Source organism: Pseudorca crassidens, chromosome 9 (assembly GCF_039906515.1).
Source record: "Pseudorca crassidens isolate mPseCra1 chromosome 9, mPseCra1.hap1, whole genome shotgun sequence".
Lineage (NCBI taxonomy): Eukaryota > Metazoa > Chordata > Mammalia > Artiodactyla > Delphinidae > Pseudorca > Pseudorca crassidens.
In genome coordinates, this window is record NC_090304.1 from 36339095 (window position 1) to 36359416 (window position 20322).

Sequence of the window (20322 nt, forward strand, 5' to 3'; positions counted from 1 at the left end):
GCTGGAGGAGACGGACATCACAATTTTGTCCGTGGACCTGTGGACTGTTTCCAGGTTTTGTTATAATGAACGTGATAACTGCTGTGAACGTTTGTGTCCATATTTCTCGGTGCATACATGTATACATTGGGTATGTAACTGTATGCGTTTCCTAGAGCTGCCATAACTCAGTGTCACAAACTGGCAGGTTTAAAACCGCAGAGTTATTCTCTCACAGTTCTGGAGGCTGGATATCTGAAACTAAGGTGTCAGCAGGGCAGTGCTCTCTCTGAGACTCTGGGTAGAATCCTCTCTTGCCTCTCCCCAGCTTCTGGTGGAAGCAAGGAGCATCCATCCTTGGGGTGTTTGCAGCTGCACAGCTCCCATCTCCACCTCCACCTTTGCATGGGCCTCTTCCCTCATATCCTTAGGTTATCTTCCTATAAGGACACTAGGCATAGTGCATAGAGTCACCCTACTCCAGTATAACTTCTTCGTCATTAATTACATCTGAAAATACCCTATTTCTTTTTTTTTAATACTCTTTACAAATTTTTATTTATTATTTTTGGCTGCATAGGGTCTTCGTTGCTGCGTGCGGGCTTCCTCTAGTTGCAGTGAGCGGGGGCTACTCTTCATTGTGGTGCGTAGGCTACTCATCGCAGTGGCTTCCCTTGTTGCGGAGCTCAGGCTCTAGGCGCGCGGGCTTCAGTAATTGTGGCTCGCAGGCTCTAGAGTGCAGGCTCAGTAGTTGGCTATACTTCACCTTTTGCGTTTCACTATACATTGTAAAACCATCTTGTCGATTCCATAAAAATTATGTCGGGCTTTTGAGTGGGCTTGCATCAACTCTCTAGACCGTTTTGGAGGAACTGACATCTTCACATTGAGTCACCTAATCCATACACATCACATATTCCTCCATATCTGGGGTCTTTCACTTCTCCCCATGGTTTATAGATTTCTACGCAGAGGTCTTGTCCATCTTTTTTTTTTTTTTGGGCCGTGCCGCGTGGCTTACAGGATCTTAGTTCCCTGACCAGGGATCAAACCCGTGGCCCCTGCAGTGGAAGCACGGAGTCCTAACCACTGGACCTCCAGGGAATTCCGAGGTCTTGCCTCTCTTACATTGAATTTATTCTTAGGTATTCGATATTTTTGATGCTCTGAAATTGGTATTTTTAAATTTAAAAAAATTTAGGTGCATATAGACGTTCAATAGATTTCCATGTACTGACTTTGTATCCAGAAAAAAATTTCAACTTATTATTTCTAATCATTTATCTGTGAATTCTTGTGGATGACCTAAGTACATAATGCTATCTGTAAGTAAAGACAGTCCAATTTCTTCCTTTCCAATCTTCAGAATTTACTTCTCTTGCTTCTCTGTGCTGACTGGGGTTCTCTACTATGATGTTACCTGATGAAAGGAGGCATCTTTATCTGTCTCCTAATCTGAAAGGGAACACATTCAACATTTTAGCATTAAATACATTACATATGATGCTTTCTATAGTTCTTGCTTTTTTATGTTTTATTTTTTTACATAAATTCTTTTTATGGTCAAGGGAGAGAATATCTTAAGAAAATGGATTGGGAAGAAGAATATTCTTTATTTTTTTTTAACATCTTTATATTGGAGTAAAATTGCTTTACATTGTTGTGTTAGTTTGTGCTGTACAGCAAAGTGAATCAGCTGTACGTATACATGTATCCCATCTTTCTTAGATTTCCTTCCCATTTGGTCACCACAGAGCACTGAGTAGAGTTCCCTGTGCTATACAGCAGGTTCTCGTTAGTTATCTATTTTATACATAGTAGTGTGTATATGTCAATCCCAACCTCCCAATTCACCCCACACCCCTTCCCCCTTTGGGATCCATAAGTTTGTTCTCTACATCTGTGTCTCCATTTCTGCTTTTCAAATAAGTTCATCTGCACCATTCTTCTAGATTCCACACATAAGAAATATTATATGATATTTTTTTCTTACTTCACTCTGTATGACAGTTTCTAGATCTATCCATGTCTCTGCAAATGGCACTATTTTGCTCCTTTTGATGGCTGAGTAATATTTCATTGTATAAACGTAGGGGTGGAATATTTGATGTGGAAAACCTTGGAAATTCAGGATATCTAGTTGCCACACCATTGTACCAGCTCCCTTTCATTTTTTTTTTGACAGGCATTAAAAACTGCCTATTCTCAACGTCTGGATTCTTCACCTGCCTCCTGGCTGGGCCACTGCTGTGTGCTACATTGAGTTGGACATTTCACATCACCAGCAGTTGAGCCAGCTGGGTCGGATCAATTTCACAGTGACCCCACAGGCCTCACTTCAAACCAAGCCTTTACAGTTTTTGTTGTTCTGGTAAAAGTGAAGGTTAAGATATGATGTCATCTCCCACTGCCTATGCTCTGCAGTGGATATCAGCTGCAATGCGGAAGGGGGCCCCTGAGATGAGAGGCAGGATTTGGGGTTGGAATACGGGGCTGAAACTCTTAGCTTGCAGGATCCTTGGCAGGTTGTTTTCTCTGAGCCTGAGTTTTTGTCTTTGTTTTTCCTCTCACCTGTAAAACGGGAGTAAGGATATTTACCTCCTCTGGGTAATTTTGTAGATTATATCAGAGCACTTGGGAAAGCACCTAGCAATTAGTAGGTACTCAATACATTAAAAAAAAAAATCTTTCCTGTGCCAAGGGGTCGACTGGGGGGTGAGGGGTGGCTGGATACTGATAGATAGAGCTTGCCTCAAAGTGTGTTCTAGGACCTAGAGTGTTGGCCTCACCCAGGAGCGTCTTAGAAATTGAGAACTGCAGGTCCCAGCCTGGACCTGCTGAATCAGAATCTGCAATTCCACAAGATCCCCAGTGACTCAAAGTTTGGGAGGAGCACAAAGTGCTGCACTGCTAAGAAGCTCCACACGGGCAATAACTGAGGCAAGGAACTGGGAAGAGGTAGGATGCCGATGACACAGCAGCAAAGATGGGTTTGCAGATTTTGGGGAGCTCTCACTGTGTTTCCTGCATCCAAATAAGAATGACTTCCTCCCGGCATGAAACTGAACTCCGACGAGGACGTTCTCTAGCACAGAAAAGCCAAACCACTAATCTGAATAAATAAGCATCAATTTTATTGAATCATGAATAATTTAAGACTGGTACAATCATCAGCTTTATTCTCTATGATGTGGGGCATGATCTCCGGCAGATCATTGGCAAATCCAAAAACCTCATGACAAATGAAAATTAAATAGGGAGGGACGGCGGACGGGGAGGGAGGACGGAAACATACCGTACACAAAATACTCAATTCCTAGTTTTCTCTTTAAAAATGGCTAGAAAAAATTCATCAAAATGCAGCACTTTAATCAATTATTTACAATTTCTATGTTACAATGAAAAAATGTACATCTTATAGAACATATTTCATAAACTGCTCCACTGGAAATAACTAGATCAAAACAGCAAACCTTCCATTTCGTATCCACAAAGTTGGATTATTTTCTCCTTTTGAAGTAGATTCGCCATTATCAAATTCGAATACACAGAATTTTGAAGTTTAAGCATCAACAATAAAATATGTCCCCAAGATACAACAAAGGTCTAGGCAAGTCTCGTTCCGTGTCCCCCCCTGCCCACCCACCACCTTAAACTAAAGGGAATTCCCATCTCACTTACGGCCTGTAAAATTCTCGGCAGTTCGGAAAGAAAACTTTTGGCTTCCATTGGTAACTCAACACAAATGTTGCATAGAATTTCATACATTTTCAAAATTAGCCTAACTGTAGAAAAAGGCAAAGTGGAAGCATTTCGGACAGAGCCCTAAATGAGCACAGTCACTTTGTCAAAGGTGAGCGACACAAAAGCAGAACAGGACCAAAGTAAGAAATGTGCATATCAGACAACCCTGCTTCCGGAAACTGTAGGAAAGACCCCGAGTTGTGACTCGAACAAGGCTACACTCCTTGAAACCACCGTTCACTTGTCAGGCAGCACCAGGGACAGAGGTCTCGGCGCTGAGCCTGGACCCGGTGGGAGGGAAGTCTGTGGGACGGGGGAGAAAAGAAAGAGAAAAGAGGGTGCTGTAAAAAAAAAACAAAAACAAAACCAAAACCAAAATACGTTTCAAAGGATATTGGCAGGTGTCTACTCACAAGGTGACCGGGAAAACAGCCCATGAGGAGAAGTCCATTTCACCTCCTCCCAAATTCACAGTATGAGCGTGTAAGGTCATTGCTGGGAGACAAATTGAGAAGGACCATTCTTCAGGTTTACCAGAAGGCTCAGGGTGTGACTGACCCCTGAGGTCACAGGCTAAATATATGCTTTAAACAGGTTATGAAAAACAAAACAGAACAAGACACACTCACACACCCAGATGACTAAGGAAGGCTTAGCAGAATAGAGTCTGAGTTTACTGAGATTAAAGAAAAGAGCACGCTGAGAGGTTTTCCATTCACCTGTTAGAGAGACACATTCCCCTTTTCCTTTCAAAGAGGAAGCAAATGGTGTCATCCAATGTAATGTGACTGGTTTCAGGTCAAGCTCTTGTGGTTAAGAAAATAAAAGATGTTGAGAGAGGGACCTTTGGAAATAGAAATGTAAAAAAAATGGAGTAAAACCCCTGATCATTAACAGAGACTCCCCCCATGGGGGTCCGATAAAAATAAAACAGAAACAAACGACTCAAAGATTGACCACACTCCGTAGAGAAAATACCGGTATGCTGAAGACACGTACGAGCAGAGCACGGGCTCAACAATGTCATGTAACATGGTAGGAACTTTTGCCTCTTCCTGCACAAGACAGATCGTCATCAAGTCAGGGCGTTAGCTGGAGACTGATAAGAACCTAAAAACAAAAAGATCTTTTTTTTTTTTCCTTTTTCTTTTTCCCACAGTCACACATCCACACGAATGAGTCTTTTGGATGAGAAAAGTCACATTAGCTTGAGTTCTTCTAGTGAGTAGATGACTTGTTAGCCCTGTTTGCTCTGATGGGGAAAACAGAAAAACAGACCCCAGGCAGGCACGACACTCATCAATGAACACGGTGAGTACAAAACCAGTTAAGGCATCGCTTTGGGAAGGTCAGCACCGAAGAGGTCAGGCAAGGCTCGTCCGCCGGAGGCCAGAGCTTCTGGAAGGGAGCAGCTGCCTCCACCTGTTGACTTGTGTGACGTCACGTTGGTTCTGGGGAAAGTGCAAGTGTTTTGCGAGGTGACCTCACACCCCACCTGAGGTCGGGGCTGGCATGCTGGAGGTGTCAACGTGTGTCCTGCAGCCTCGAGGACGAGGAGGAAAGGCAAGGTCCCGCTCACCCACGTGCTGAGGACGGGGTCCTGGTCCACTGTCAAGGGCACAGCGACCCCGGCCCCAGCAGGAGGCAGCGAGTGTGCAGAACTGTGAGGATGGACAACTGAAAACCAAAACTCAGCAGGACCAAACCAAAAGCCAACTCCTGCGGTTCTCACGTTCACCAAAGGATGGATTCTGACCATGAGGGGAAGGAGAGGGGAAAAAAGTCTTCAAAATCAAAAGAGTCAGAAAGGGAGAAACTCAACCTCATTTTCAAAGGGGTGATCGGTTCGCCAAGGTAGACCAATTCTCACTGTACACAGTGTTAGCAGGAATAAGACCTGATTCATTTCTGTACGAGAAGGAGACAGACACATGCAGCTCTGCGTTTATAGCCACATCCGCTTGGCCTCGCTCTCACTTATGGAAGAACCAGAGGCTGATGGGTCTGAAAGGCGGGGGAGGAACTGGAACAGGCAAAATACCTCTCGGGTAAGGAGAGCACCATTTAAAAAACAAACCAAAGAGAAAGCACGATTTGTTTTTCCTAAGTTTTTCCTGCGATGCGGCTCTGCAGTTTGTTGAGTGTGACCAAAGCAAGGGCCCCGGCTGGCATTGGATCTCTGTGTGGCCGGTGTGGTGGAAGGGCGGCGGCGGGGTTGGAGCTGCAGGGTCTGTGCGCGGAGGAAGCCCTGCTGTCTCCGCTTTCAGCTCTGCTCTAATCTCTTCTGTCTCTGGGCCGCTGAGGGCAGGATGCTGTTTGGTTTCAGAGCTTCAAGTGGGTTGGCTTTTTTGTTTAAAACCCTTTTCATTTCAACGGTGATGGTCCTTTCCCGAGAAGTATCCTTCGGTGTCTTAGGAAGGTCACAGCAACAAGGCAGGACAATAATTGACACAGAAGATGGTGCGGTTCTCCCCGTGAAGGAAGCGGGCCCGAGGCGGCTGGCCCGGGGTGCCTGCACCCTGGTCGAGGCTGGAGGACGAGGAGGGTCCGGGTCTTCGCGCGGCACTCGCGCCGAGGCCGGGGGCTGGCTCAGGAGGGCAGGCCCCGCGGTCCGGCCGTCACAGAGGGGACTCCAGGGACGAGTCCAGGATGTCGTCGCGGTGGCTGTTGCTGTTGGAGTCGCTGTCATAGCTCTGGGGGCTGGAGTAGTTGGCAGCTTCCTGCAGCCTCATCAGCATGTTCATCTGGGGAAAGAGCGGAGACCGCGACATGGCTTCCGGTCCGGTCGGCTGGCCGCGCCTGGCCTCTCCAAAGCTCACGCCACGTCCTCTAGACTCACCCTGGGGACTGTGGCCCGCGGTGGACGAGGGCACGGGCCCTCGGCCAGGCTTCCAGGGTTCAAGTCTTGGCTCCACCCCTTACTAGCTGCATGACCTCGGGCCAGTGACTTAACCGCTACAGCTCAGTTTCTTCACTGGTCGCATGTGAATAATTATACCTGCCCTCTAACGTTACGGTGTGGATTCATACATGCAGATCACTGAAAATACAAAATCCTCTAAAAGATAATGTGTATATATTTTTTACTTGGGAGGGGCACCTTACTCAAATATAGCCCTCAGCCTGGGTGAGATGCCAGCCAAGCGCCCCAGCAACGCTGACCTCGAGGCACAGGGCTCTCCCTTCGATGAGCATCGAGCCCACCTGTAGTCCTGGCTCTGGCCAGAGCGCAGCCTGGAGTCACCTGGGCTCCAGCTCCTGTCAAGGTCTCCATGGGGAGGCGGAGGATAGCATCAGTAAAGCAGAGCCTCAGAGCACCGGGAGGCCTGGATTCCAATTCAGAAACCTTTGGGCAATTATTTAATGTATCTGAGCCACCAGTTTCTCATCCACAGAATAGAGAAAACGGCAGTACCCATCCCATAGGGCTGAAGTAGGGAATTAAACGACATGGTGTGTATTCAACCCTTAGGAGAGGGCCTGGCACATAGTAACTGTTCAATAAATGAGGTAAGTCTGCTATCATCATCACCGTCATTTCTCTTAAGAGTTTAAAGACAGTGTTCTTGCATCTTCCCTGGTCTACAGTCTATTGGTCATTTGTGTTCAAGGGGGAGATGGGGAACTGAAAACTATCAATACTTTAATTTTATTTACAACTATAAACTGTGTGTGTATGTATTTTATATTTTATCTAGCAAAATTAGGAAGATAGGGTCTCTCTGAGCTATCTTCAGACTTGGTGCAGCTGGGTGTGAAGTCCAGCTGCCCCCTGGCTGGCCGCCCCTCAGGATGCCTAGCAGAGTGGGCCTGGGTGGGCCAACCACAGATGCACCACCATCTGGTGTCCATCTGCATGCCTGCAACTGGGAAGGGGTAGAGCGGAAGTCCAAAGAAAAATCCTTCGCAGCCAGGATTATTCATTCACTCATCAAACATTCCCTGTGTACCCATAATACATGGTCTGGAATAAAAACAAGACAGTCCTGCCCTCCTGGAGGCCTCAGTCTCAGGAGAGTGAGAGATCAGTTAACAAGAGGGCTATCGTAGCAGACACCTGTGGTCCTGGGCGGAGAGAACGGGACTTGGGGGAAACACCAAGTACGTAACTTGGTAAGTAGAGGGAGCTGGGCTGGCATAGCTGACTTCTGGGAGCCTGAGGTTGGAAAGACGGTTCTGTGTAACGATTCAGAGAACCCCGGGTCTTACCTAAATGCCTTCTGTGTTTAGGCAGCGACACGAATATCCCTGGTTAAGAAAAGACTGTCCAGGGCTGAGCTGGCCGTTCCTTCCTCTAGATGTCCTAAATTCTACCTTTACGTAAGTTAGAGTTCATGCGCTTGAACCCACAAAAACAGTTCCATGACTGTGGCTTTTAGGAACGGTTAACGTTAGAGATAGCCTTCTACAGGTTGATTCTTTCCTCTGGAAAACGACTGTGGTAAACACTGCAAATTAGGTTGTGCTTAGTAATACAAGCCATAAATCCATTTAACATCAAATCCCCATTTAAAATGTCTCAATAGGACCACAGCTGCATCCCACCAGTCAGGAGTGGCAGACAACCCCAAAGCACCTATTATTATTATTTTTTATCTAGCAAAGCAGTTAGTCACTAGGGATAGAACAGCAAGTCAACTGTCTTTTAATCCTGCCGCATCTCTTATGAATATGTTCTTTCATTAGGTAATGCAAGCAATATTCTTTGCCGTGTTTTTCCTTTCGCCTTAGTTGCCAAGAGAGCTCAGGGTTGAATTTATAGCATGATAATGGTCATTTAACCATGGGAGGTTCCGGTATATGTGCTTCAACCTTCTTTTAATAGGGCTTTTGATTTATTAGGTCTAATTTCGCAGTATGCCTACGTATGGGTCTTACATTGGCAGAGAGTTCTAGAAGTGCAGTGGTATGATCTCTGACCCAGGTTTTTCTTAAAGGGCCTTTATTGCTTTAGCAACAGTGGAGTAAAGGTGCTCAGGCAGCATTAAAGGCTTAACTCACGTCACTGGCCAGGGGACCCGCATTCAGGCCCCCTTGCCCTCTCCTCCATGAGTCCCTCCCACCCTCAAACCTCTCCCTGCCTGAACTCCTGACCACGTGGCTTGGGCTACTGGGCAAGACATGATAAAGCTGGCACTCAAACCAGAGGGCGAAGAGTGGTGTAGGGACATTTAGGGAGAAAAATCAAATTCTTGATCTTTTATCTGAAAAATTTCAGAGGGGTTAAAGACACAAGTGAAAAACTAAAAACAAGGAAGAAAATATTGGCAAAAATATCCCAAATCTTGGGATAGGTCTAGCCTTCCAAAGCAAGGCTGGGGCTCAGTCACTTCCCAATTTCCGGTGCGCCTAGCTAGCATGAGGCCCAATACACAGTAAGTGCTCAGTGAATGCCGAGCTGCTCTGGGAGCCGAGAACTCACCAGCGGGTCTCCGTCAGCGTCGCTGGGGGGCATCTGCTTGCTGGTTGACCCCTCCCGAGGCATGGAGTAGCCGTCGAAGCCGACATCCTCGGGCCGGAGCTGCAGGAGGGGAGGCCACTCGTGCTGCTGAGGGCTGGCTGCCCAAGGATAGGTGTCCATCACCCACTTGGCGGGGTCCTCCCAGGGGGCCCGCCTTCCATACAGCTGGAAACAGAGAAAGAAGGAACAGTTAGGAAGTGGTCCGAGACCTCTTCTGCAGGCCTGGTTTTGCAACTTTCTGAAAAACTCTCCAAGCCCAGCATTATGCTTCCCTTGATGGAGTAATTCCACTTCCAGAGGAAATCCTAAGGAAATCATCCAAGGCACGGACACCTTGATGTGCTAAGACCAAAGGCAGCATGACCTAGGGAGTAAAAGCACTGGCTTTGAAGTCAGCCTGACCTGGGCTCACACCTCAGCTCTGCCACTGACTCACTGCGTTGCCCTCAATGCTAAGCCTCGCTGATCCAACTTGAAAAACAACTCTCTGATTTGAAGTGTTTGCCAGTTTCCATGATATGAATACTCTCACCGTGGCCAATCAACTACCAACACGATGTCACTGAACGTGGAGCTGGAAAGAGGTGCTGTCATCCCGCTGAGTACCTCCCCCCCTCCACGGCACACAGATGGGATGCTGGGTATCAGCAGCCCAGGCAGAGGTCACCAATGGCTCTGGCTCGATAAAACCCCATTTCTTAAAGTGAGGCTGACTCTCAAAAAGCCCCCGCTGTAGAGGCGCTTTCAGAACAGCAAATTGTTAAAGGGGTTCCATGTGGGTACTGGAATTGTAACTGCTTCTTCTCCCTCATGTGTTTCTCAAAATTGCCCGGAACAACTAATTTGCTCTTAAAGCGGAATTATCACATAATTTTGTAAGACCAGTACCATGCCTCCAAGCTCCTTTCCTTAAGCCTGAAATACCGAATAATACAATGGTTTTAGTGACTTCTTCTGGCAATTTCAAGAAATACATACACTCTTCAAAGAACAAAAACCTAGGCTGCACCGCTTCCCAAGGCGAGGCTCTGCATCTCACGTGGCTGGGCGCCTTCTCTGTAGCTTTCCCCTTTAACACCACCCCTGCCGCCACACCTTACAGCTCCCTGCGTGCCAGGGATTACGAGAAGCACTTGACAAATATCTTGTTTAACCACCATGTGCTTCCAAGAGGAAGCATCACTACCCAAGTTTCCCAGACAAGGAGCCAGGCCCAGGGACGAGGGAAGGCAGAACTGGAATCCAAGTCTGCCCAGGTCCGTGGACCACTTAAGTCTGAGCAGATGTGGCAGGACTGGCTCACAGCCAGGCCAAGATGTGCCCACCCAGGAGAGTGCCACCTGTGGCTCTGGAAGAGCACCCCCTCTGTAGGGCACCACAGGGGTACGAAGACCAAAGCCCCCTGAACCACAACGGCTGCAGGGGGGGACTCTAGAGTGGAATTACATCTGGACCGCAGCCTGTCTGTCCGTCTGCCTGTGCCCTCTGTCCTCCCAGAACTCTTACAGTTGAGAGGGGAGGGAGGGGGATGTGGGGAGAGAAGGCTGACAGTACAGGAGAGCTGAGCTCTGACTGATAAAATCACGTCTTTCCCAGGTCACAGGCTGCCTCAGCTGGAAGGAACTGGGGTCCCAGCCGTCTCTCTACTGGATGGAGAACTTACAGCTTAAAGAGAAGAGCCAGTTGTGAAAGGTTTCGGAGCAGCGCTGGATTCGAACCCAGGACCCTGGCATCCTTGTCTGGGCCTTTCCCTTCTCCACCCCTCCTGACAGACTCCACTCGGAGCCACTCGGTATCGGCAAGAGCCACATGACTCGGCCAAAACCGGAGCAGGGAGATGCAGGCCAGGCTGTCCACCCGACGAGGACACGTCACCGGGGCTGGGCCTGCTGTCCCTCCACTGTCTCACGATTGCCTAAGCCCCGTCCGATGGTCTCAGGGAAGTGCCTGCCCTGCCCACACTGCAGACAGGGCCGCCACCCCCCTCCATCCATGGCCTCTCCCTCCACTCGAGATACACAGCCTTCTACGAGCTCAGCGCTTTCAGACACCAGCGCCCTTCCTGTCTAGTGCTCCAGTCCCGTCTACTGCGAAACCTTCCTTAACCTGGGGCAGCGGTGACTTCCAGGCCTGAGAGCTCAGTCTGGCATTGGAAAGGCGACTCACGGTCCGAGCAGGAAGGGATCATGTGAAGGTTCGTGTGCGCGTGGGTACGAGCCAGGGAGGAAGGGAGCACAAAGCGCCTGGGGATATTTAGACCTGAAAAAGCCTGTTGCGCATGAGAAACATTCCTGCAACTTGTAGAAGCGTCTCCCTCCAAGGGCTTTCCCTACAGCACTCAGCTGACTTTCCCAAGCCAGATTTCACATGTGTGAGGCTGAACCAAATGTCGTTTCTGGTAGCTACTGCTTCTGTCTCCATCCTCCAGCCTGGAAGAGAAGATGCTCAGGGCTGCAGAACAACAGAGCCTAGAATTCCGAGCTCATCAAGTTCCTAGAGGGTCTGGCCCCGTGGCTTTTAAATTTTTGCTCTGTTCCCCTGACCCTACTATGAGTGGTCTGAGGAACTTTGGGGGTCCACAGAGCCAGCCTGAAAAAAACTCTTCTAGTCCACACTTTTCAGATTACAGATGGGAAACCCGAGGCTTAGCAGTGGGAGGTTTGCCCAGAGTCTCAGAGCAGGTTGGGTCATGTGATCAATGGCTCCCCACTCTCCCCTTTCCACCAGGGGGACAGGGGTCTTTTGAGTGACTCTGCAGGCTTTAGACACTTTGGCAAGTGTTTACAATGAAAATTCCAAAGGGGAACAGGGCTGAGGGCTAAGTCATAAGACAAATGCACACCTGGGCATATCCAATGTCGTCTGCAAGAACAGAGAATATTTTTACAAGGCTCCCCACTTGCCACTGGACATGTCTAAGTCCAGGTGATGAATGGCTGGGTAAGTACCGTGGCAAGCAAAGGATGTGTCGTAACGCTCCTTGGTCCCCCTGCAGAGCCCTAAGGCAGCTCTGGGAAACAGCAGACAGTTGTACAGACAGACGGACAAACAGGACATTCACTTTCCCCAAGGCAGGAAGCGGGAGCCAAGACACTGGAAACTGAAAACTTGGCCACGGGGCACCTTCTCACTCTGTGGGATGCACGTTTCTCACACACGAAGGCATCAAGGTACACAGTCTGGAAGAGCCTACAAGCAGTCGCGCGCGCGAACACACACACACGCACACGCACACACACACTACTGGGAAAAGACTCAGGAGCCAAAACTTGCAATGATACCTGGTATCCACTAGGGGGCGATGCCACATCTCCTCCAGGCAAGGCTGTGCCTGTTGGAGGGGCTGACTGGAAGCCCCTGGTGAGACCTGTCGGCAGCAGGGTCTCTGTGCTGCCAACCACCACCGGCAGCCCCGCCAGAGCCCAATCTGGGGACTCCACCTCTTCTTAGCTTATGACCTTGGCCAAGGGCTTACCTGCTTTGAACCACAGTGCGCTCACCTCATGGCCACACCACTCCTCGCAGAGTCAGGGCGGAGTAAGTGGCCTGCACAGCGCCCAGCACACAGTGAGCACGGGACTCAAGGTAACACGAAGGAGAGTGAGGAATTTTAAACTTTCTTTTTGAATAGAAGAGTCTTTTTGTCAAATGAAATCTTATGCAGAACGTCACGCTATGTAACACAGTACTTGGTTCCCTGAGCCATCTGAGGGCTCTGGGTGGAGTAACAGGGGTCTCAGGACAGCCTGAAAAATCACGGAAGTAACCGAGGAGTCAGCTATGGGCTACGACGCTGGCTCAATCCACACCCCGCCTAGTGAACTGGGGAAGGGTCAAAAACTGTGAGCCTTGGTTTCCTCGTCTCTAAGGTGCATATTGGGCGCTGAGAACTAAACGGAATCATGCCTGTCAGGCCCCTGGCACAGTGCCTGGTAGGTAGCAGCCTCTCAATAAATGTCATCAAAGTTTCCTTCAAAACTAGAGACATGAAGAACACTCCAGGGTTCCTCATGAACCTGCAGAGTCCATGGGGTCTCCCAGGCTGCAGAATGGGATGAAGCCACAGGTTTGGGGCAGGAGGGCTCACTTTTGAGCAACTTGGTACAATGCTAACTCTGGCTGCCTCCTCTGGTTGTTTCCATGTTCTTGAAAGACTGTCCTTCAAAAGACCTCAACAGCACAGGGAAGTGATGACTTTTCTTGCCTCACAGTGAACTGCTGAGTCTCCTGAGACGGTGACATGCTTCTGTTCCTTGTCCTGAACGGGCTGTTCCACAGCCACCCCCAAATCCTTTCACCTACAGCCTCCTTGCTCTTGGTGGGAAAGAGACCCCTGAAGATCAAATCCATCAGCAACCTCTCCAGGATGCACAGGGAAGGTCAGACCCGACTTTCATAGCCATGCCCACAAGGTCTTCTTTCAAGCTGAGGTCCAAGGAGCAGGGCCTTAGCGCAGTCCATCCTTACCGAGGACCAACGAGGGGCCTCTGATGTGTAGCTGGAGGCTAGAGCAAAGCCTACCCCTCCTGGTTGGTGCCTCCTTGGGCACCCACGTGCTTTATGCAACAGCACCCACGACTTTTTCCAAGCACACTCTAGGTCACTCCTGTCCTGCACCAGGAGACATATTTGGGCAAAGAAGCAAAGGGGAGAAGTGAGAGGCGAGGCAGAAATAGAAGGCAACAGTGCCCCTTCCTCCCCTGCAATTCCTGTGGCTTCTATCAAGCAGCGCGGGTTTCTACTGCAGTCCCCAGAAGCCCCTGATGGGAAGAGAGAGAGGCTTCTGGAACGTAACAGACTCCAAGAATCCAGTAGGCGGGGCATCCCAAGCAAACAGGAGTGACTGGGTGGCTGTTTGGGTTTGCGGTCCTAACAAATCCATTTGAGTAAAGACGAAATTATGGCTACTTTACCCGTGAATTTTTCTACCTAAAGAGAGTCCACTGACAGATCTGAAATCGTTCGTATTTTCTTTCAAAAGCCACATTCGACAAAACAGAAATGCTGCCATCAATGGGAAAAAGAGCTGAAGGGCATTTAAGAGGTACAAACTTCCGGCTGTGAAATAAATAAGTCATGGGGATGTAATGTACAGCATCGGGAATATAGTCAATAATATAGTAATAACTCTGTACGGTGACAGATGGTAACTAGACTGACCACAGTGTCATTTCGTAACGTACAAAAATATCAAATCACTATGTTGTATGCCTGAAACTAATATACTGTATGTCAATTATAATTAAAAACAATGCTGCCATCAATTAATGATCTTCAGGCACCGGAAACTAAGGCCGGTCAAGGGGTGGCTGAATTTCTCGCTACTCTCTGTCTTCACAATCACTTATATTTGAACACGGTGGCTTGAATACGCAGCCTACATGCTCCCGTTCAATGAAATACCAGCGACCAGAGGCGCACCACCTTCCTTCTCAAGCCCTGGTTGTCCTGAACGTCTCCGAAGACCCTCAGTGCTGCCGCATGTTACAGATACCAAGCAGATGAACATTCGCCAGGCTCAGCTGAACGTACACAAATGACAAACCCTGACGGAAGCCATTAAGGTGTGCCGTCACACATGTGCATGTGGGTGTGCACAGCCCCCCGCCCCGGGTCCTCCACCAGCATCATGTGTCTCCCACTGTCCGGTACTGAGGAAACACAGCCCTCAGAAACCCGGCTGTTAAGCTGGTTCCTGGACTATTCAGCCGTGCGTGATGCCTGCTAATGACTCAGAGTGGTCCTGAAGGCCGACAACCTTCTCAGGCCACCTCCAGACTCAACAATAAAACTGTTACAATCTCCAACTTACTGCTAAGCTCCTAGCATTAGCTCCTGGGTTGAGTGAGAAGTGGAGAAAGGATTTGGGCTTTCCAGCTACAGCAGGGCAGGAGGGATGGGCGGCCACGTGGGCCCAGGGTCACCTGTGAGGGGTCCTGGCGTCAGGCAGCGAGTGCCATGGGGCTTAGGGCCAAGAACCTGAGGCCTGGATGCAAACCCCAGATTCTTCAATTTCACTTCCTCACCTTGGACAAGTCACTTATTCACTCTGAGCCATAACTTTCTCTTAAAAAATGGGGATAAAACCAAAAAATCTCTGCCTAACCCCAGGACAAATGCAGAGCTTGAAGCAAACAGCAGATGCTTTGCAAACTGTGAAGTGACATATTCCAGGTCTTGTGCACTCACTGTGCTGAGCACTTGATGGCATGATGTCACTGAACCCTGGCAATAACTCTTTGTGGCACGGTACTACCGTTCTCTCCTCCATCAATGAGGGCCTATGGCAGAGAGAGGCTGGATGACTTGCTCAGGGTCACATAGCTAACAGTGGCAGAGCCAGGATCTGCAGTCCAGTGTCTCCTACACTGCGCTGGACGGATGGCTTCACAGGTGAGGGGTTCTCACCTCACGTCAGTCAGATTTCTGAAGAGGGAGATAAAGACAACCCTTCTCGTCACTAGAACAGTCCCTTGAACTTTGAGGAGGTCAGTGGGCAGTGTGCTTCTTACCTGGAGTCCTTCTCTGACGGCTTCCAGGAGATAGGGGATGATTGAGTAGTTCCACAGGTCGGTGAACCACACCCTGGAACCATCCACGTCGATGGGGCACGACAGGAAGAGCCGGGGGCCTGGGGACCACAGGGAACATCAGTCAGACTGAAACGGGGCGGGGGGCAGGAGAAGCTAGCCCGGGCACCCCTCAAAGGAGGGACCCTGCATTTTCTGAGCGAGAGCAGAAATACCAACTGTCACGTGGCGGGCACAGAGCAGGATGCTTGCGCTCCTTAATGCCACCCTGGGACCACGCTCCTCTCGGGAATCACCCCAAAGGGAGGCGAGGCTTTATGCAGAAAGATGTTCATTGAGATATTAGTCCTAACCTTTGCAAATGGAAGCACAGCAGATGTCCGAGAGCACAGAAACAGTTAAGGAAGTGACGGTGCACCCACATTTGATTATTTTGCAGAGCAATACAGAATGCTCATGAGACAACGTGAAGTGAAAATAAAGAACATACTATAGGTACATTATGACTGCAACCACATAAAACATGTATGGACGAGGACAGAAAAAATCAGCTCAAATTACAGTGATTCCATCAGGATGGTGGGATGACCAGTGATCTTTTTTTTTCTCTGAAGCTTAAGCTTTAGGAATGTCGATAACATTACTTTATTTATAAAGCAATGCCAATCCCACAGGGTGGTCTCCACCTGGGGGAGCCTCGGGGTGGGGGCCCCTCACTGAGCCCATAGTTTCTGCACCAGCCTGGGGCTGGACACTTCTCTCTGCTGCTCATCACCCCCGAGCTCTGGGCAGGAGAGAAGGGCAGAGACGGCCCCGGGATGTGGGCGCAGGGCGGCCCGGGGTCTGTCTAGGCTGTGCCTGTCCTTCTGTCCCCTCCTCTAACCATGTGGCCAGTGCAGCATCCAGCTACCAGGGCCCAGGGACAGCCATCCGAGGAGGCCAGGGCCCCGGGAGCAGCAGTTCCCTCCCCTGCCAGCCCGCCTGTCGGCACCCACCCGGCCTCCCCTCCCCACCTATGGTGACGTCCGAGGAGCTGTGAGCCTCCAGGAAGCGGTTGAGGTGATGCCAGACCTTGGGAATCCAGTCGATGACTTTCACCAGCTCCACGTTCCGTACCCGCCCACCGATCTCCGTCTCCATGAGCTTCCGCCTCAGGAACCGGCCCAGGAAACCCTTCACGGGCTCCGTGTGGTTGGCACACAGCACCCACCTGGAAGAAGTCAGGAACACTTTTCCATGACAAGGACTACGGCCAACCTCACGAACCAAAGCTCACTAGAGCTGGAAGGTGCCTATGTTAATACTCAACGGAACACTGCACATATATCAATTCACAACTCCTCACAGCAACCCCGTGCCGTGGATATGATGGCCACCCATTTTACAGGTCGAAATTCTGTGGCACAGACGGGTTATGTAACTCGTTCAAGATCAAACAGCTAGTCAAGAGAAGAGCTAAGATTAGAACCAAGACAGTCCAACTCCAGAGGCTGAGCTCTGACCACTGAGCTAACTGCCCCTTGTGCTTGTGACGGGTTCCGTGCTGGGCTGTGGGGCTGTAACAGTGACTCAGACACAGTCCCTGTTCCCCAGGAGCTCACAGTCTAGCGGAGGAGGCAGATAAGAGGAACGAGAGATGACGAAACCTGGGGAATCAAGGAAGGCTCCTCAGAGGAGGGGACATCTGAGCTGAGGCCAAAGGAGATGAATGGAGCAGCCACACGAGGCAAGGCAGGAGCAGGGGTCGGGGCGGCGGTGGGTGCAGAGCATCTGCAAAGGCATGAGCCGCAGTGTGGGGTGTTCAGGGAAACTGCCAGAGGTTCAGTGTAACCAGAGTTTAGACTTGACCTGCCAACCTAAGGGGCCTGGATTTCATTCTGGAGGCAATGGGGAGCCATTGAAGGACTTCTTGCATGAGGATTTACAGTCAGATTTGAATTCTAGAATGTTCACTCCGGTTGCCACTGGCACAGAGGATGGCCTGCAGGGGGGCAGGCAGGCATACTGGTTAGAAAATGACTGCAACAGTGTGCTGGGAGATGACGTGGCGGTGACGGGGGAAGCAGGAGCAGAAAGGTCTTGAGGGACATTCAAGAGAAAGCGTGGATAAGACTGGGACAGCCTGGATGCAGAGGTGACCCATGATCCCAGTGACCTGGCGGGGCTGGTATTCCTCTGATGACTGCGATTCTACTTTCAACAGGGATGCCGGCAGAATGGCCACGAAAACGAGCCGGGGCGGGGGTCTCACCCCAGGAGACGGCTGTTCATCCTTACCTAAGGCCCCAGGCAGGGCAGCAGTACATGGAGGCCACACAACCTAGCGTGGCAGAAGTCCCACAGCCCAGCAGTGGGGTAGCTCGGTACGGGGCTGGGGCCCAGGGCTCACAGCAGCTGGAGCTCGAAGGCCACAGACTCTGCTCCATGGACACTTTCATAAGCATGAGCTTTCACTGCTCACGTCCCCTTGGGACAGACAGACGTGCCACTGGTGACGTGCAGGGTTGCATGACGACAGTCCCTGCCCAGAGCTGCCCCTGGGGCACTGCTGTCCCAGGACTTAGCATCAAAGAGATCTGGGTGCAAGTCAGCCCTGCCATCGACTGGCTGTGTGACCTCACACAAACCACTTAACTCTCCCCATTTGTAAACCGTGAATGATAAATTTAACGACTTGAGGCTTTTGTGAGAATCAAATGAGTGAAGCTGGGAAAAATGCTCACAGTTCCCGGCATACAGCAGCTACTCAAAAAGTGACTCCTTACCTGAAGTTATGATGAAGCTGCAAGTTGGGAGTAGAAGAGGTAGCCTGGTTCATTGTGCCAATTATATAAGGGCTGCGGGGGAAATGAAGGGTAAGAGAGTTGGAGAGGGTGTCGCAGCGTCCTGGGGCATCTAAGGGCCTAGGTAGATGGCTGCGGGCTGCTGCCCCTCCCCCCCGCGGCCCCAGCCCCTCCCTGCCACGTGCGTGCAGCGCTCCTACCCCCTGTAGCACACGTCTCTCCCGGGGGCCACGAGGTCCAGAGCTGCCTTTACCATTTGTGGTCCTTGCAGTTGAGCAGCCCGTTGAAGATCTCGCCCAGGGAGCTGACGTGATGCAGGTTGTCCAGGATGATGACCAGAGGCATGTCCACAGCGTTGTTCTCGCTGGCGCACTGGTCGGCGAGGTTGGACAGGTACTGGCGCAATTCCTGCGGAGGCCGGGCAGGAATGAGTGGGTGAACGCCCCCGGGAAGACGCACGTACTCAGGGCCTTTCCCTGCCCCGGGCCGGCACTGGCAGAGGGGCCCTTCCTGAGGCCTCACGGTAACCGCTGCTGAGTGCCTGTCCGCTACAGGGCGTCTGCCCGGGTGCAGGGGGTGCGGGCGGGGGCGTGGTGAGGAAGGCCTGGGCCCTGGCTTCTGGAATTCACTAGGCAACAGAAAACCCGGGCAAGAGCAGGCACCGTGGGGGTGTCCAGGCGCGGTGCTGGAGCTGCTCCAGCACTCTCTAGAAGCGCTACTATTTCTTACTCTGCCAACCTCCCAGGAAGCTCCTGAGTGCAAGTGCCTCACACATCTCTCTAAAGGCACAGCACTGCCTGAGAGCCATCTACACAGAAGCCCTTGATGAATCAGCACAGCAAAGGACCCCCTTGCCCCCCCCCCCACATATGCCCTGCTGATCAGTGCTGGGGCAGACAGACAGTGAACGGTGCAGGGGGGGTGGTCTCCACGCATGGGGGTCCTTGGAAGGTCTGCGTGAAAGGGGAACCTTTGGCCTTAACTGTGAAGAATGGGCAGGGCACTGACGGCTGGGGCAAGGGGCACATCAGAAAAGGAAGAGAAAGAAGAATGTGCGATGGGGAAAGGCCAAAACGGTGAGCTAAGGGCCCGCCAGTGAACACAGAACAACTTCCTGATGGTATTATCATCACCATGAGGATGGAGTGACCTTGCGCCAGGCACGGCTCTGGGACCTCACACATAGGAACTTCTGTGCCCCACAATAACCCTCTGGGGTGGGCACTGTGACTGTCTCCATGTTACAGAGGAGGAAGCTGAAGTGTCCCTCAGTCAGGTGGGCAGCCGGAGACGGCACAGAGGGTCGGCAGCAGGGCTGGACCTGGACTTGGTGTGGACGCCTCCCCATGCCACTGTCCTGCATGCTGGCTTGGATGCTCGGGGGGTCATATCTCCTCTGCTTCCTACACACACACACGCCTCCCTTTTAAGTCAAAATGTGGCTTTTAGCAATAGAAGCAGCCCCATTTTTTAAGTTACTAGTTATCTTTCCTTTTAGCTCCTCTGCACTATGGGTTCTTGGCCTCTGGCCCCTGCCAATGCCACGGATCCTGAGGCTCGGACCCTCTCTTCCTCATGCAGGCCTGCAGGGTATAGTTGGGGAGCTATGCTCTGTACAACGGTGCCTGGCCAAGGGGAGTGAGTGGGGGCTGAATTCAAGCCTGGCTCGACCTCCAGCCACGCGCCTAGGATCCTTCTCTCGCTGGTCCCGGGAAAGGGTGCCTTCTCTGAGCTTATTCACAGAGGATCTTGGTACAGGGCCTCTCACCACTTCCTGTAGTCCTGCCCCTGTGTCCACATCACTTGGAGAACTTGTGGTGCAAAT

At 50.7% G+C, this 20322-nt stretch overlaps 1 protein-coding gene across 11 annotated transcripts in view; it reads right to left on the bottom strand.

Moving 5' to 3' along the window:
* Positions 1-479: 479 nt before the first annotated feature.
* NAV2 (neuron navigator 2) overlaps positions 480-20322 on the bottom strand; it is a 403679-nt gene continuing 383836 nt past the window's right edge. For 10 of the 11 annotated variants that reach the window (XM_067749643.1, XM_067749646.1, XM_067749640.1 and 7 more), the window contains 6 exons: positions 18751-18905; positions 18480-18551; positions 16728-16924; positions 15697-15815; positions 9146-9349; positions 3093-6467 (listed from right to left, as the gene is read on the bottom strand). In XM_067749643.1, coding sequence (XP_067605744.1) covers positions 6342-6467; positions 9146-9349; positions 15697-15815; positions 16728-16924; positions 18480-18551; positions 18751-18905 — 873 coding nt within the window. In that variant the 3' untranslated portion in view covers positions 3093-6341. Of the gene's footprint in view, positions 1435-3092; positions 6468-9145; positions 9350-15696; positions 15816-16727; positions 16925-18479; positions 18552-18750; positions 18906-20322 lie in introns of those variants that run through there. The other variant, XM_067749641.1, reaches the window with a different exon arrangement.